This window comes from Budorcas taxicolor, chromosome 5 (genome assembly GCF_023091745.1).
Source record: "Budorcas taxicolor isolate Tak-1 chromosome 5, Takin1.1, whole genome shotgun sequence".
Lineage (NCBI taxonomy): Eukaryota > Metazoa > Chordata > Mammalia > Artiodactyla > Bovidae > Budorcas > Budorcas taxicolor.
In genome coordinates, this window is record NC_068914.1 from 26,047,047 (window position 1) to 26,066,217 (window position 19,171).

The window sequence follows — 19,171 nt, forward strand, 5'->3', positions numbered from 1 at the left end:
ATTCCAGTCCCCTGTAATGAAAAGAACATCTTTTTGGGTGTTAGTTCTGAAAGTCTTGTAGGTCTTCATTGAACCGTTCAACTTCAGCTTTTTCAGCGTTACTGGTTGGGGCATAGACTTGTATTACTGTGATATTGAATGGTTTGCCTTGGAAACAAACAGAGATCATTCTGTTGTTTTTAAGATCGCATCCAACAACTGCATTTTGGACTCTTGTTGACTATGATGGCTACTCCTTTTCTTATAAGGGATTCCTGCCCACAGTAGTAGATATAATGGTTATCTGAGTTAAATTCACCCATTCCAGTCCATTTTAGTTCGCTGATGTCAACATTCACTCTTGCCATCTCCTGTTTGACCACTTCCAATTTGCCTTGATTCATGGACCTACCATTCCAGGTTCCCATAAGTCTTGTGAATCATTGAACCTGTAGATGCCTTGGGGACTCTGAACTGCAGAGATTCGTTCATATCATCTCATATATACTGCTAAGTGGCTTTGCAGAGTTTCTTCATTCTCCAGCTGAGCTGGTAGTTTCTAGCTTTTGGCAATTACAAATAAAACTGCTGTAAACATCTGAGAACAGATTTTTATGTGAACATAGATTTTTATTTCACAAATACCCAAGTGATAGTTGAATTATATGAAAAGTTTAACTTTATAAGAAACTACCAAACAAATTTGGAAAGTGGCTGTACCATTTTGTATTATTCCTCCCAGCTACTATTGGATGAAAGTTCTAATTGCTCCTCATCCTCCTCAATGTTTGGTAGTGTCAGTTTTCATTTTCTTTTAATTTTAACCATCTTAATAGATGTGTAATAATATGTCATTATAGTTTTTCTTTACATTTCCCTAATAACTAATGATATTGGGTGTCTTCACATACTTATTTGCCATTTGTATTATTATTATTTGTATATCTTACTTGATAAAGTATCTCTTCAAATTTTTTGCTCAGTAAGTTTTGTTTTTTAATTAAATTTTGAGAGTTCTCTAAATTTTATGGATACCAATCATTTATCATATGTGTGGCTTGTAGATAATTTCTACTAGTCTGTGACCTTAGGAATTTTTAATTTCACTAGTGTTTAATTTTGAATCTTATGGATTGTAAGAAATCTTTGGCTAAATCAGTGTGAAAATTGTCTGGTTTATTCTTAAAGATTTTTAGCTTTTCAGATATTTTAGGTTTATAGTTCATTTTGAATTAATTTTATTGATTTTAATATATGGTGTGATAGATGAAGGTTTTTTTTTTTTAATGTATGAACGTCTAATTGTTCTAACCCTGTTTGTTAAAGGGATTGTCCCTTCTCCATTGAACTACTTTTTTACCTTTGACAACCGATTAACTATGTACGTATGAGTCTGTTTTTGGACTCTCCATTTTGTTCAGTTCATTTGTTTACTCCTTTGCTCATGTCATGCTGAGTTTATTAATGGAGTTTTATAGCATACTCCTGAGGTAAGATACTGTGAATCTTATTTTCTCCTTTCAAAACTGTTTGAAAAAAAATTGCTTTGGTTGTTCTAGTTCCTTTACCTTATTGATTTTAGTATCAACTCATTGATTCTCAAAATCAAAATACTTGCTGATATTATCATTGTGATCACTTTGAATTTATGGGTCAACTTGGGGAGAATTGAGTCTTCTAATAAATGTGCATGGTGTATCATTTCAGTTATTGAGGTCTTCTTCCATTCATCAATACTTTCAGCATGAAGAGGTTGTAGCTATTTTATTACATTTATATGTGTTATGATCTTTTTAGGTGTTATTCTAAATAATACTGGTAGACAGTCATGCCACTTGCAAACAGAGGCAGGCTTATTTCTTCCCTTTCAATCTGTGTGCCTTTTATTTCTTTCTTCTTATTTTACTGTACTTTCTAGGTCTTTAAGTGTGTTATGTTGAACAGGAGTGGTGACAGCAGATTTCCTTTCTTTTTTCTGACTCTTTGGAAGAAACCAGATAGTCTTTTACTCTGAAATAGGATGTTAGGAATAATTTTATAGTAGATGCATTTTATCAGGTTGTGTAAGTACCCTTCTACCCCTGATTGGCTGAGAAGTTTTTCAGGAATGAGAGTTGGGTTTTCTCAAATGCGTATGTTTTGCATTTGTTGATGCTGTCATATTTTTTTCTTCAGTCTGTTGACTGGTGAATTATGCTGGTTGATCTTCTAATGCTGAGTCAAGTTGCATTCTTGGGATAAACCTGTATTTGCCTCTGGTTGTGGTGTGTTATCCTTTTTATTAGTTACTGAATTTGATTAGCTAATATTTTGTTGAGGATTTTTGCATATATGAGGGATAGTGAGTTTTCTTTTCTTGTAACTTCTTTGTCAGATTTTGGTTTGTAGAACCTCATGTTCATAAAATGAATTTGAAACTTTCCCACCTATTGGTGTAGATTTTTTTTTCCCCCACTCTTTTTTTTTAAATTCCTGGTTAGTTTTAGCACTGGTAATTTCTTGTGACCTATCTTCAAGGTAATTGATTCTTTTCTCAGCTCTGTTAAGTCTGAACCTATCAAAGACTTTAAAATTATTTTTAGTGCAGTTCTTGTTTTGACCATTTCAGGTTGACTCTTTTAGCATTTCTGTTCAACTCTTGTACTTTCTGTCTCGGACTTGCCATCTATTATGCATATTGTTTTTCTGCTCCATTTGAGCTTTTGTCATTATTCATAATTATTTTTAATTCCTTGGCTGATAGTCCCAACATATGAGTTACATGATTTGCTTGCTCTTCAGATTTTGTGTAATGTAGAATTTTTTTCAAAGGAGGGTAGGAAATTACTTTATTTGAAGGAATAGTACAGATGAAAGAACTTGGATGGATGTATTTGTATAAATTATAAAAAAGGTAATGATAACCCAGCATACATGCATTACCAGGCCTACACTTTTTGAACAAATGCCAGCTATCATTTGCATGATGATAAAGACTGAACTATATAGTATTTATGCCAAGAAGTAGGCATGGCTCTTGTTCTGTTAAATTGTTAGTATGGGGAGTTGAATCAGTCTTCTCTGAGGTTGATGATTTATGGGGTTTTTTTGTTGTTGTTGCTTTGGTTACCTTCAGTGTACTGTCAACTGTAAATACTTCTGTCATCACTTCATCCTTAAGGTGAGAGTTGATTTGCTGAACAGTTTAACTTAATGTTTTTACTCCACCTTTATCCTTAAGCCTTACTTGTACTTATGAGAGTCAGAGAGGTCCTCTCTGTCCTCTTTTGTTCCTCTTTTAGTAGAGTGGTGTTACGTGTTTCTGGGAGCTTGTTTGCCTTGTGGTAGGCTCAAGGCCCTGGGAACTATTTAGCCTTGTGGTGGTGGGTAACAGACCTTATTTTTCATCCTAGACCAATGTTAGTTTTAGACAGGCTCTGTGTTTTTCTCTTCTCAGTAATCCTGCTTTTCCCCTGAGTTGTTTGGGGCCAGGATGATTTCCTTTCCTTCCCTCAGGGGTAGATATGACCTTCTAATTTGAGGGAATTATAAAAATTTGAATCATAAAAACACCAGAAGAAAAGTACGAAGAATACTTAACGTATTTTCTAAGGATGGCTTAAGGTTGAAACAAAGATTTTGGCTTATTTGTATAAAAATTTTAAACTAGTGAACATCAAAAAGTGCAAGTGGGGAAAGAAAGATCCATGCACATTTAGCTGTAAAAGTAAATGAAACTTCTACATCTGTAAAAGTAAATGATTTTCAGATAATTTTTGTAATTAGAATAATTGAAAAATGGATTTTTAGCCATTATAAACAAAGAAGAATATAAAGGCATGCAAAGTAAAGGTTTCTAATATAAAGGTTATTTGTAGGGCAGAATGTCTCTTAAAAATTTCTCCATTTGAAGTTAGTTCTGCTAGATTATTTTAATATGATAGTTTTAAGGGCAAATTTGGAGAGAAGAGGAAGGAAGCATTTCTACAAGGCTTTAAAACTTTCATTGGGAAATTCTTTGGTCTGTATTATTAGTTTGCGTGTATTAATGATTAATATGTGTGTCTTCTGTGAGATCTTTTGAGAGAGAAACTTTCAGGCTAAAAACATTCGTTTTCCTAAGCAAGACTAATACATTCTATCAATCCTTTAAGGGCTTCCCAGATTGCACTAGTGGTAGAGAACGCATCTGCCAAAGCAGAAAACAAGAGAGACACAGGTTCAATCCCTGGGTTGGGAAGATCTCTTGGAGAAGAAAATGGCAACCCACTCCAGTATTCTTGCCTAGAGAATCACATGGACAGAGGGGCCTGGCAGGCTACAGTCCATAGGGTTGAAGAGAGTCAGACGTGACTGAAGCAACTTAGCACATTGGTCCTTTAATATTTTTTCAGGTTTGAACCTACCATGTATCAGGAGAGTGTACTCCGCTGCTTGCTGGATTATTCAGAAGCCTTAGAAGCAAATTCTTAGAAACTTAGTTGATGATGTTAGCCTCTACTTTTTCTGTACAGTTCCTAGAAAAGCAGAGGGGTTTGCCCAAAGTGTACAGTCGTTAGCAATAGTAGTAACACAGACTTGCTGGGCATTTGCGCTTTCATTACACTACATATGTGACCGCTTCCCTGGTGGCTCAGTGGCAACGAATCCACCTGCTAGTGCAGGAGATGCAGGAGACATGGGTTCAATCCCTGGCTCGAGAAAATCCCCTGGAATAGGAAATGGCAGCCCACTCCAGTATTCTTGCCTGGAAAATCCCATGGACTGAGGGATTACAGTCCATGGTGTCACAAAGAGTCTGACACAACTGAGCACACACACGTGTGTGACTACTAATTTTGTCTTTGTACATTTGATGTACAGAATATCCGTTTGTAAATGGCTCTGTGGCATGGGGATTGACCAGTTTTAACCTTAGTGTTTGCATACTTTGTGAAAAGAGAAGTTGGTTAGCTTTCTGAATATTTCTTTTGGCCGTTAATCGTAGGTAATATCAAAATGTGCCCTGGAGGAGCAGAATGTTTTGGGGATGTTGATTTGAATTTTAAGTCTGTAGTTAAAGTTTCTTTGAGGTCTCCTTTTTATGTGTGTCAATTGTGATTTATAGAGAAAATGATCTAGGGGCCCCCAAATACTGAGCCTTAGAATTGGAGCACTATTTTATACACTCTTTAATTGAGTAAGTAAATTATCTGTAATAGTGAAGCACACATGGAGGGAGAAGACAATGCTTTCCTTTATATGGAGTAATTTATTTTTATTGCATGTTTATGTTATGTAGCATTACATGTAAATCCCATTATATGTAATCAAGTGGCTTTTTCTAGAATATGCCAAAGAAAAAAATGACTACAAATTTCCCATATTTCACTGCTAGGCCTTGTTTGTTTTGGTTTTGTTTCTTTGAAGCCAAGTGCCATTAATTTAAGAAATATGCCTCAAAACTGTGTGTTCTTGATCATAAACTTTCATCTGGAAAGGAAAATCAGTGGCATATAGTTAGCATGCTGAGATTTTGAGTCATTACTTTTTAGCTTTAGGTTTTACTTTGAGTTTTCCTCATTTATAGCTTCAAATACAAGTGTAGATACTGTTTTACTTAACCAAGTTTCATGGATGTAAACAGCCATTCTTTGGGACTTTCAGTTTTGCTACTGCTTACTTGTGGCATAGTGAAGGCTTGTGAGGACAGATGTATAACCCTTTAGGAATGTAACCTGTTAACAAGCTAGTGTCAAGTTGAAGACTCAGACTACAAACTGCCGCCTAGCATATTTTAATGGTAGTTAATAGTGGACGCGTTTATGAGAGGGGTGATGAACATACAAAAGTGCTGTGGGGTACCCTGGGAAGACTTGCTGTATGCTCAGTGGCAGCTTTTCATTTATTTATTTTTCTTATAGTTCCTCATTCAGCAGATTAGGATATTTTCAGTGCTATTATGTTCATTCTTTCTAAATTAAAAAAAAATTATCATTAAAAATCAGATTTAGTCTTATTTTTAATAGAAAAATATTGAAAAGAAGTGGTAGGTCCTGTGCATCCAGAATATAAATTAGAAACTAGGTAACAAATGTGGAGGCCCAGTAGAGATTTCTTGTTTTCTCCTTCTTTCCTATCTTCTTACCTTCATTTCTTCTTTCTCCCTCTTGCTCCTTCCACATAGCATCAAGAAGACAAAGTTATATTGGTATGTACTTAGCATCAAGAGGACAAAGTTATATCAATATGTTGGCTCTGTCAAAGACTGTTCTCTTTGGAATACTAAGAATAGGCTGGTGTTTTGCATATATATTGCTTATAGGATCATTTGGGGATTTGCATTAAATTGGTACTTTAGTAACAATGTAAGCTCTTCTGGTGGATTGTAACTTTCTCTGTGTCTCTTTAGAAATTATCCCCAGGAACCACCTTGCTTTTCTGGTGAAGCTCAAGTTTTAGGAAGGCTTTGCATTGTACCTCCATGATGAAATAAGATAATATATGTAAGACATTGTTATAAAGGTGATGAATAACCCTATAGAAAGAACATGAACTCTTATTTATGAATATGGCTCTCAATTTAGAGATTGTAAGTTCTCTTAGCTGGGTTGGATTTATTAATAGAAAAAGGTATATTATATATATATATATATTGCTATTCATTAATTCAGTAACATATACTGAGTATTTAATATGCACAAGTCTTGGATGCTGGGAGTATTGTTATGAACAAGATAAACGATCCTTGCTTTTATGGAACTTACGGTTTGCCAGGGGAGACAAACATAAAACAACCATTTACACAATAAATGTTATATATACAGTTGTGATGAGTGCTAAGACAAATGGGAAAAGTTTTGAAAATCCATATTTGGTGGTTTGATAATCTTGGGATTAGATGGCTTCCTTGAGGAAGTGACATTTGAGTTACTTTATTATTATTGTAATGTGATTGAAGAATTCAGTTTAAATAAGTGCTTAAGGAAATACTGAAATAAGGGCTTTGGGGCATTTTTGGTGGTTCAGTAGTTAAGACTCTGCTTCCAGTGCAGAAGGCACGGGTTTCCATCCTTGGTCAGGGAACTAAGCTCCAGCATGTTGCATGATGTGGCAAAAAAAAATAAATAAATAAAATTAAGATTTAATAATAAACATGGTAACATAATTTTTTTTTTTTTACATAAATTTATGTTCTATTCTGGTCTTGGTATACCATTTGCAGAATTCACTTGAAATTGTTGACTGTCTTCATTGGCTTCCACAGTTCTTGGATGTACTTCTATGAGTCTAAGACTTCATAACCCACTCCAGTCTTTACATTTGACAATAAATAAAAACTTCCAAGTTATAATGGATTTGAAATTTTTTGTTAAAATGCACTAAACTTACCTTGTATGCCATTCCAGTAATACTACCTTAATTAAACCAACCAAGGTATTTCTATTGTACATCTTTCTTAGACTGAACTTCTTACAGGATAGAGGCCCTATCTCCAGAACCTTGCAGGATGTGAGACACATAATAAGTGTAAAATAAGCAAATCTATTATGGATAATCTGGGTTAAATAAGGATGAAACAGTTTGGTAGCTGACTTTCCTGTTTCTTTTAACTTACTTTTTAGCGTAATACAGGGGCTTGGATTTAACAAAGTCTGGTTTTGAATACCAGTTCCTTAATGTGTAATCTTAGGCAAATAAACTTCTGTAAACCACATCTTCTTCATCTTAAAATCATGGGACTTCCCTAGTGGTCCAGTGGTTAAGATTCTGCACTTTCACTGCTGGTGGCTGGGGAACTAATACCCATATGCCTTGAGGCGAGGCTAAAAAAAGAATGAGCTGAATAAAATAAAATGAAATTGCTTGTATAAAGTGCTTAGCACAGTGTCTAACATATCATAACTGTTCCAAAAATGGTGGCTAATACTATTACAAGATACAGATCTTCCTCTTAAAATGGGGTAACTTCTAGCTGAACCCATCAGAAGTTGAAAATATCCTAAGTTGAAGATGCGTTTAAAACACCTGATCTACTGAATATCCTAGCTTAAGTTTACCTACATTCAGTATGCTTAGAATACTTCCATAAGCCTGGGCAAAGTCATCTAAAACATAGCATATTTTATAATAAGATGTTGCATATCTCATGTAATTTATTGAATCCTGTACTGAAAGTGGAAAGCAGAATGGTTGTATGAGTATAGAAAGGTTTTAAGTGTACATCACCTGTTAACCTTTGTGTTTGTTGCCTGGCTTGGGCAGCTTCCTGCCAAGGCCCAGCATCAGGAGGGAGTATTGTACTGCTCTTAGCCTGGGAAAATACTAAAATTCAGAATTCAAAATAAAGTTTCTACTGAATACATATTGTTTTCACACTGTCCTAAAGTCAAAAAATCTTAGGTTGAACCATTCTTGAGTTGGGGACCATCTGTGTATGCACTGAACTTTTTTATCTGTTTTATCTATGATGTTTAAAACAGACACATGTAGTGACCCAGGATACTGGTATATGTTAGAGCAGCTAATTGGCCCTTTCTATAATTAAACTGAGTCAGAAAGTAAGAAGTTAATAACTAGTTGGCTGTTTTGAAATGAAACTTGATGAACTTTTATTGATAAGTGGATAACTGTGGCCCATATTGTAATGAAGCCATTATCTTCCTTTATAAGTCAGTTTTTAAAAAATAATAAACCAATAAATTTTTGTGGCTTTTTAAAACACCAAATAATCCTACAGTGCACTTGGATGTAGGAAATTTGCCTGAATTGATACATATGTGTGTATGGATATATTTGTAAACATATTTGGATTGGGGAATGGAAAGAGTAGAAGCTGTAGTCTATAAATTTTCAGCTTCTGTTAACTTATTTTAAATACTTCTCTGTTACTGTCTTTGCCTATATAATGAAGTTCAGTTCAGTTCAGTCAGTCAGTCACGTCCGACTCTTTGCAACCCCATGAACTGCAGCACGCCAGGCCTCCCTGTCCATCACCAACTCCCAGAGTCCACCCAAATCCATGTCCATTGAGTTGGTGATGCCATCCAATCATCTCATCCTCTGTCGTCCCCTTCTCCTACCCTCAATCTTTCCCAGCATCAGGGTCTTTTCAAATGAGTCAGCTCCTATCAGGTGGCCAAAGTATTGGAGTTTTAGCTTCAACATCAGTCCTTCCGATGAACACCTAGGACTGATATAATAAAGTACTGCTGCTGCTGCTAAGTCACTTCAGTTGTGTCTGACTCTGTGCGACCCCATAGACGGCAGCCTACCAGGCTCCCCTGTCCCCAGGATTCTCCAAGCAAGAACACTGGAGTGGGTTACCATTTCCTTCTCCAGTGCATAAAAGTGAAAGTGAAGTCACTCAGTCGTGCCTGACCCTCAGCGACCCCATGGACTGCAGCCTTCCAGGCTCCTCCATCCATGAGGTTTTCCAGGCAAGAGTACTGGAGTGGGGTGTCATTGCCTTCTCCGAATGAAGTACTATAACTTATAATTTTAGCACTATTAATATAACTCTTTACATTTCACAATGTTGACATTTTCTGACTTATCTTTATGAAAGTAAAGGATGTAAGGGAATTTAATTTCAGATTTGGCTTTACATTTATTTTTATTCAGTGTTACACTTTACACTTTTGATTTGATTTGATTATGTTTACACTTATGATTTGCTGGCAAAAATAAATACAGTTGAATTTTTTTTAACAACTTGGGGGTTAGGGATGCCGACCCTCAGTACAGTGGAAGATCCGGAGTACTTTGCATTTGGCCCTTGGTGTCAGAGGTTCTGCATTTGTGGATTCAAATGGACATACTTATTGAAAAAACCGGTGTGTGAGTGACTCCACAGTTCAGTTCAGGGTCAGCTGTACTGCCTGAAACAAAGCAAAATATATATTAAGGCCTTTTAATTTTACATTAAAAAAATGAATTTCAAGTTTTTCCATAAGCAAAAATATACACAAATTAGTGGTTTATTGTTTTTGTTGTTGTTAAACCCTAGGTACTAATTGTAGTCAAACGATTCATAGACTAGCATATGGAATATAGTACATAAGATGTTTGGATTGAAAATGTTAATGAAGATATATGACCATCTGAAAAACTTTGTTTCTGCGTTTGGAACATTTTGACTTTGATTTGCATGCTTTTCAGAACACTTAAAAGGACAGCATTCTACATGTCTAGGGGGTTCCTCGGAGAAGGCAATGGCACCCCACTCCAATACTCTTGCCTCAAAAATCCCATGGAGGGAGGAGCCTGGTAGGCTGTGGTCCATGGGGTCGCTAAGAGTCTGACACGACTGAGCGACTTCACTTTCACGCATTGGAGAAGGAAATGGCAACCCACTCCAGTGTTCTTGCCTGGAGAATCCCAGGGACGGGGGAGCCTGGTGGGCTGCCGTCTGTGGGGTTGCACAGAGTCGGACACGACTGAAATGACTTAGCAGCAACAGCAGCAGGGGTTTCCTAGGGGTCCATTTATAGGAGTTTACCTACAAAATTAAAGTCAGCTGGCACCTTTATGTAGGGTAACCTTACAATCTCTCTTTCTAAAAGTGAGTGATACTTGTGATAATAGTGTTATTTGCAGCTTTTCTCAAACGACTTTATTTATATTTTCTCACTTGCTCCTAGAATATCACTGAGATTAAGAAGCAGGCAGTTTCAGTTAAGCATCTGTGTCATGCCAAAGATCACAAAGCAAGTCATTGATAATTTGGTATCTGAATATCAATCTTCTTATTTTTTCCCCTCTTTGCACGTTAGATTATTTTCACCAGGTTATTTTACTGGTTCCTTAATCCATTTGAGATTTTAGAAATCTTAGCCTGTAAGGTGATTTGCTAAGTATTATACAGTACACACTGAAAGAGTGGACTTGGAAGTTAAAGATTGCACAATAAAATTATTCTCTCAACTTGCCAGTATGCATTTCTAGACATGGTTTTCCTTTGTTTGTTTATTACAGTTCTACATTTGGCCTTTAGATTAGCAGAATTAGACCATGATGATTAAAATCTGGAAAGAACTTTCTTGTAATTTAGGTTTTTAACCTATTAGCAGTGGCCATGTATTTTCCATTTCAAAAACAGCTTAGATTTTGTAAGAAAGTGGATAAAAGCCTTATGTCTATTTAAAATATTCAGACTTCTAAATTCCTTTAAAAAGGTAACTTTTCGTGGAGGTTTAGAAAAATCTTTAAGAAAATGAAATTTAGAGTAGATTTTTATTGTGCTAGAAGAATTTTGGGAGCTGATGTAATCAGTAGTGGCCCTGGAAATAAAACCCACAACTGGGATTTTAAAAATTATCTTTAATAAAAGTATGTCAGAAGATTTCTCACTGACATCAGTATGGATGCTTGCTTTAGAATTCAACGATGGGATCAAAGGAGTAATTATTCCAAGTTGGAGATGTGTGCTGGGATGGATTACAATGTGCTGGGATGGATTACAACGTCCTGTTGTGATTGGACGGGAAGTAAACATAATTTATTTTCCTGAACTATGATTGGCTAAAACCCTTTTCTTTCCACGTTATTTTTCTAACAACTGAATTCGGAGCCTTTCCAAACGGTTTTTATTGTCAGACCAACGAGTTTGGGGTATGTACTAGTATTAAAAGTACTCAGATGCATGGAGAAACTGTTCTTGAATTTTAAGAATGGTGACAAAAGCCCTCAACGGGGTGTCTGGCTTTCTTAAAACAAAGCAGTAGCGAGGTGTAAATCTCTGAATAGCTCAAACCCGAATTGAGTGTTAGGGCTTCCCTTGTGGCTCAGCTGGTAAAGAATCCGCCTGCAATGTGGGAAACCTGGGTTCGATCCTGGGGTTGGATTCTGGCCTGGAGAATTCCATTGTATAGCCCATAGGGTCGCAAAGAGTCGGACACCATGGAACGTGTAGTGAGTGTCGCCCCAGACAGGAAATACGAAAGGATGACAGTGTTTCCTTCATTTTAATTTAAAGACGTGTACTGTGTTTCTGCACTGACTGAGTTCTGTGGGCTTAGTTTTCAGTTGAAAGTGTTGCTCTGTGTTGCTGCTGGGACTGCGGGACTGCTAATTCAGGCAGAATTCGGGCTAACTCAGACTGCAGGGCGCCATTTGTTCTGCGGGGAAAAAATATCACTCTGGAGATGCGGCTGTTAATCTGGAGTTTGTTTTGCGACCCAGAGTGGAACCAGCACACTTCACTTTCACCTCACTCAACCCCCCACCCCAACCTCCCGCTTCTCAGGGAGCGACGAGTAGAGAGGTGGACCCCAAACACTACGTTTCTGAAGGACTACATTCCCTTCTCCCGCCCCTACTTTTTTTTCTAAATCCAGTCTGGTCCCGCAGCCGCCGCGTCGGGCACTACTTTCCGTCTGCGGTGGTTCCTCCGACCCTCTCCCGCGGCTCCCTCCCCCAGCCCGCGCCGGCGGAAGGAGACGCGCGGCGCGCTCGCAACCACGCTAGTGGATGGGGAGGCGGAGTAGTACTGGCCGCGGCGCGGTGGCGGCAGCGGCCGGAGCTGCTTTGGGGTCTCAGACGGCGTGTGGAAATTTGAAAATTTCTTTCTTTCATTTGTGGAACTGTAGCTAGAGGCTGCAGGTCGGAGAGTCCAGGGCATCGTTGAGGACTGAGTGACTGAGGTCGCTGTGCCCTTCTGGGCAGAGAGTCCGGTGCGCCCCCGAGTCTGCGCTCGCTCGCGGGGCCGCCGCCTTTCCCGGGTCCGCTGTCTTCAGCATGGACAGCCGGTAGGAGCGGGGTTTCGTTGATTCCTTGGCAGCCGAGGAGGCGGCGGCTGCTTTGGCAGTGACGGCTATGGCGGTGGAGACGCGGCCGGAGCTGGTGGGGAAGCGGTTCCTGTGCCTGGCGCTTGGCGAAGAGGCGCGGCTGGAGCGCGGGGAGAGCGGACGCTGCTGGCGGGGCTGGCGAGCGGGGGTTATCCGAGCGGTGTCACACAGGGACAGCCGCGATCCCGACCTGGCGGTAAGAGCGCGACCACCCCTCAGTCTCCAGCCCGCGGCCGCACCCCCACTCGTGGTCCCGCCGCCGCACTGTGTGGGGTTACTTCTGGCACCTGGTTCAGCGGGCCAACTGGCGGTCACGCCCCTCTCCTGCGCTCTTGGGCGGGTTTGCCCACATACCCTGCCGGGGTCGCCACCTCCTCACGAGTAGCTTCTGTGGAGACGGTGATCCGGCGGGACTCCCCGGCACCCGCCAGGGCCTTTCGGCCACTGTCCGGGTGGGGTCCGGCCGCGGCTTTCCCTTCGGTGCCCCGGCGGCCGCGGAGACCTTACGGAAAGGCGGGGCTGCGAGCCCGGCGCCGCGCGTGCAGGTGGGGGTGGGGGCGGGCCGCTCGTGGCGGTGAGGGGCCAGCTTCACCAGCGTCTGTTTGCAAAACTCTTAATAGTGCAGAGGGTTTGGAGATTTAAAACTTACCCTTAAGGTCGCTGAAGGGGAGGGAGGAAAGAAAAGAGGTGTTTGGTTTTCCAGCCTGTCTTGAGATTCGTACGTATTTTCGAGGCAAAGGCCTTGGCAGTGGCAGGTGTCCTGATTAAACCTTATTTATACAGTAGATGCTTGGTTTTCTAACCGGAAATGAAGAAAGTGGAAAATTTCGGTTTGGAGGGTCGTGGAAATGAATATCTCCCTCCCTCCCGCCCTTCTTTCCTTGGGATTGTTGTTTTTCCATAGTTTTTGTTGTTGTTGTTAGAAGGGAATAGTTCTTTGAAGTCATCCGTTCCTGGGTTTTATATGACTTTCAGTGAAACGAGGTATTGTCAGTTAAAACGTTTAATACCCCGCGAAACCTTAAAGTGGCTTTTTCTTTGCTTGCTTTTCCTTACATGTGACACTGCCAATAGTTTCTTTCAGTCGTGTAGAAATGTGCAAGATTCTGAGACGGGATACGCTGTTAGTGTTCCAGTAACATTTTCGCTAGGGGACGGGTTGGAGTTAAGGAGCCAAGTACAGGCAGGACATTGATAGGTTTTGAAAGATTGATTTATGAATACATAATCCATGAAGTTTATTGGTAATACCCTGGGGTATTTTTCACTGAATATTTAAAATTTGGGAACTTTTATCTTTTTATGTGCAGGTTTACAATTCCGAAATTTCTTTAGTATGTATATGTGTACATACCTAATATTTTTGTTGGAGGGTTTGAGTCTGTTTTCCTTAAGTCCAGTTTGATGAATGTAGTCAGTGATATGGTTTCTTGCTGCCTGTATTAGTGTCGGCTTGACGTTGCAAAGCATGTTTGCAGAATAGAGGTAATTTTGGAGATTCTGGTTGGTCATTCTCATTGAAAAAAAAAACAGTCAGCTTTTTAAAAAAAACAACCCAAACATTTCTTAACGGTGCTGCAGACTGGCAGTTCAGTGTATTTGTGTAAAAAGCGTGTGTTGATTTTATTTTTCTTTCTTTTACTCTGATATGTAATTGTCTTGATTTTATGTGGAAGATAGATTATGGGTTAGCCTTTTTAAATGGTTTCAAAACAAACATGGAATGATATTTTGTCTTCCGCAAATTTTTAGTAGATACATGAGAATTGGGAGATATGGTTTTAAATATGAGTATCACTGGTGACAGCCAATTTATCAAAGTTAAATATATTAAACACTTATATGAGAATTTAAATGATATAAAGAGAGGGGAGTTTTCAAATACTGTGTTTGAAAAGGCAAGGTTAATAGATTTGGTATTTAAAAATGAAAAGTATATGTGGATGGAGGAAATTGGCTGGAAAGACCAGGAAGGAGTTTTCTCAGATGATGAAAATGTTTTGTATCTTAATTGTTGATTACATGTGTGCATACATATATTAAAACTCATTGAATTGTGCACTTAATAATAACTGTGCATTTCATTTCTGCAAATTTTCCCTCAGAAATGTGTTTTGAACTATACTGTAACTGTGTGAACCTTTGACAGTTTTCCTTTAACCGTCTTAAAAAAATGTACAGTATAATCTGAGTTTCTAGCCTGAAACCTACAGATACAGAGTTATTTTCAAACTTTATTATATTCATATCTCTTTCCATTCATGTTACCTAAGTTAAATGAAACTTGAGACAGTTTAGCATCACCAAAATGTAATTCGAATGGTACATTTTTGTGACTGCAGAATGAATCAAGGCCAAAGGAGCTTGATCAGTTATATGAAAAATACTATTAAATAGGCTGTTTTGGTTTTTTGTTATTGCATGTCTGTATAATTTAAAACTTAACAGGGTCGTTAGTAATCTCAGCTGTGCATGTGTTTTATGACACATGATTTGGGAGGATAATTAGTTTAGGGGATGATTATCATTTAGTCACTGAGTTGTGCCGAACTCTTCTGACTCCATGGACTGTAGACCACCAGGCTCCTCTGTCTGTGGGATTAACCAGGCAAGAATATTGGAGTGGGTTGCCATTTCCTTCAGGAGATCTTCTGGACCCAGGAATCGAAACCAGGTCTCCTGCATTGCAGGCAGGTTCTTTACCAACTGAGCCATAACAGAAGCCCAATATTTATTCATTTGGCTTCACTGGGTCTTAGTTAAGTCGCTCAGGATCTTTGATTTTTGCTAGGGCCAAAAAAAAAAAAAAAAGATCTTCACGACCAAGATAATCACGATAGTGTGATCACTCACCTAGAGCCAGATATCTACATCAAGGCTGTATATTGTCACCTTGCTTATTTAACTTCTATGCAGAGTACATCATGAGAAACACTGGGCTGGAAGAAGCACAAGCTGGAATCAAGATTGCCGGGAGAAATATCAATCACCTCAGATATGTAGATGACACCACCCTTATGCCAGAAAGTGAAGAGGACCTAAAAAGCCTCTTGATGAAAGTGAAAGAGGAGAGTGAAAAAGTTGACTTAAAGCTCAACATTCAGAAAACGAAGATCATGGCATCCGGTCCCATCACTTCATGGGAAATAGATGGGGAAACAGTGGAAACAGTGTCAGACTTTATTTTGGGGGGCTTCAAAATCACTGCAGATGGTGACTGCAGCCATGAAATTAAAAGACCCTTACTCCCTTGGAAGGAAAGTTATGACCAACTTAGATAGCATATTCAAAAGCAGAGACATTACTTTGCCAACAAAGGTCCGTCTAGTCAAGGCTATGGTTTTTCCAGTAGTCACGTATGGATGTGAAAGTTGGACTGTGAAGAAGGCTGAGTGCCGAAGAATTGATGCTTTTGAACTGTGGTGTTGGAGAAGACTCTTGAGAGTCCCTTGGACTGCAAGGAGATCCAACCAGTCCATTCTAAAGGAGATCAGTCCTGGGTGTTCTTTGGAAAGACTGATGCTAAAGCTGAAACTCCAGTACTTTGGCCACCTCATGTGAAGAGTTGACTCACTGAAAAAGACCCTTATGCTGGGAGGGACTGGGAGTAGGAGGAGAAGGGGACGACAGAGGATGAGATGGCTGGATGGCATCACTGACTCGATGGACATGATTTGGGTGAACTCCGGGAGTTGGTGATGGACAGGGAGGCCTGGCGTGCTGCGATTCATGGGGTCACAGAGTCGGACACCACTGAGAGAATGAACTGAACTGAACTGAAGGCATGTAGGTTCTTTAGTTTCAGCGTGTAGGATCTGGTTCCCTGACCAGGGGTCAAAACCAGGCTTCCTGCCTTGGGAGCACAGAGTTTTAGCCACTGGACCACCAGGGAAGTTTAGGGGATACTATGTCTCAAAAGTTAATCAGTTTCTCTTATTTTTGGTCTTACGTGTGAAGAATTTCCATGTGCATTAGTTTCCTGTGGAGCTTCCTCTGTGGCTCAAATGGTAAAGAATCCATCTGCAGTGCGAGAGACCTGGATTCTTTCCCTGGGTTGGGAAGATCCCCTGCAGAAGGGAACGGCTACCCACTCCAGTATTTTGGCCTGGAGAATTCCATAGACTGTATAGTCCATGGGGTCACAAAGAGTCAGACACTGCTGAGCGACTTTCACTTTAATTTCGTGTACTACTGTTAACTAGTTATCACAGCCTGTTTGATTTAAACCACTAGTCTTCAGCCTTTTTTTGGCACCAGAGACTGGTTTTGTAGAATTTTTTCCATGGGAGTGAGGTGGGGGTGGTTTTGGGATGATTCAAGCACATTACATTTATTGTGCACTTCATTTCTATTTTGTGGCAATCTCAGGATATTCTCTGTTGACATTAGGGTTAAGGTCCGAGCTCCTATGAGAATCTAATGGTGCTGCTGATCTGACAGGAGGTGGAACTCAGACGTTATTCCTAGTGATAGGGAGCAGCTGTAAATGCAGATGAAGCTTCATGCTGGCCAGCCTGCTATGCCTCCTCGTTCCTAACAGGGTTGGGACCTCTGCCCGATTTAAGCAATATAAATGAATTATATTTTAATGGTTCTGGAGATGACAAGTCTAACTTGCGGGTTTCCGTAGGCCGAAATCAAGGTGTGATTAGAACTTGCTCTTTTCTGGAGGCTCTGAGGGAGATGATTTCTTTTCCTTTTCTAGTTTGTAGAAGCAGCCCACATTCCTTGGCTCATGGTCCTCTTCCTCTTTAAAATCCAGCAATTTGTCTTTCTGTTTTTCTCTAGTTACATCACTCTCTTGACTCTGCTGTTTCCCTTTAAATACTTTTAAGTACCCTTGTGGTCATATTGGGCCTACCCAGATAATCCAAGATAATCTCCACATCTGCTAATTAACAACCTTAATTCCATTTCTATTCTCTTTTGCCATGGAAGTTTAACATAGTTACAGGTTTCATGTATTCAGTTTAGTTCAGTTCAGTCGCTCAGTCGTGTCCGACTCTTTGCGACCCCATGAATCGCAGCACGCCAGGCCTCCCTGTCTATCACCAACTCCCTGAGTTCACTCAGACTCACATCCATCGAGTCAGTGATGCCATCCAGCCATCTCATCCTCTGTCGTCCCCTTCTCCTCCTGCCCCCAATCCTTTCCAGCATCAGAGTCTTTTCCAATGAGTCAACTCTTCACATGAGGTGGCCAAAGTACTGGAGTTTCATAGCATCATTCCTTCCAAAGAAATCCCAGGGCTGATCTCCTTCAGAATGGACTGGTTGGATCTCCTTGCAGTCCAAGGGACTCTCAAGAGTCTTCATGTATTAGGACATGAATATTTTGGGGGTGGCATTCTGCCCAACACACCATGGTAGCATAAAAAACCTCTTACATTACAAACATATGATTTGATACAAATCCATTGAGGCCAAAATGTTTATGGTGCAGGTTTTAATGATTATCTGATCTCTTAAGTAAATGAGTAAATTTGTAGAAGTTTTACACAGCTGCCCTTGGATAATTTCACATATTCTGTTGGTTACGTTTAAGAAATGTTTTGAAAAATCTGGGATATTTTGGAATTATATTAACCAACAAAAGACTTTATCTGAACTCTTTTTATTCAGGAGGGCCAAGCTACTGATGAAGTAAAATAGGTTTTGAGCCCTCAGCATGTTTTTTTTTTTTTAAGCTCCATTGTTGTAGAAAGTTTCTTGCTTTGTTATGCATGTTGAACATTTATGACTGCCAAATGTATCAGGTTTTTTCCAGGACACAGAAGGAACCAAAAATCATAGCATTGTGTTTTGCAGACCAAACATTTAAGTTTGTACACAGGGGAATTGTCTCATGATCACTTAGTGAGGAGTAAGTGACCTTCAAACACTGATTTTAAACTATTCTAAACTGTGTGCTGGGCTTCCCACATGACCCAGAGGTGAAGAATCTGCCTGTCAGGGCATGAGACATGGGTTCAGTTTATGGGTGCAGAAGATACGCTGGAGAAGGAAATGCAGCCCATCCAGTATTCTTGCCTCGGAAATTCCATGGAGAGAGGAGCCTGGTGGGCTGCAGTCCATGGGATCGTGAAAGAGTGGGACACAACAGTGACTAAAAACAACAAATGGTGTGAATTGTATGTTTCTGTGTAAAATTAAAGAAACTTTTGTTTCCGTCCTTTTCACCTGTGATAGAACATTCTGGCACATATTTTGATGCCATTAATTTAAAACAGAATGTTGTCATTCAGTTCAGTCGCTCAGTCATTTCCGACTCTGTGCAACACATTGGGATGTAGCACACCAGACTTCCCTGTCCTTCACCAACTCCTGGAGCTTGCTAAAACTCATGTCCATCGAGTCAGTCTCGCCATCTCATACTCCAACCATCTCATACTCTGTCGTCCCCTTCTCCTCCTGCCTTCGATCTTTTTCAGCATCAGGGTCTTTTC

At 39.6% G+C, this 19,171-nt stretch overlaps 1 protein-coding gene across 1 annotated transcript in view; it reads left to right on the top strand.

Annotated features, from left to right (window-relative positions):
• Positions 1 to 12,753: 12,753 nt before the first annotated feature.
• Positions 12,754 to 19,171, top strand: part of JMJD1C (jumonji domain containing 1C) — a 280,413-nt gene continuing 273,995 nt past the window's right edge. Inside the window, exon 1 of the mRNA XM_052640187.1 lies at positions 12,754 to 12,921. Within this exon, the coding sequence (XP_052496147.1) occupies positions 12,754 to 12,921 (168 nt within the window). The remainder of the gene's footprint in view (positions 12,922 to 19,171) is intronic.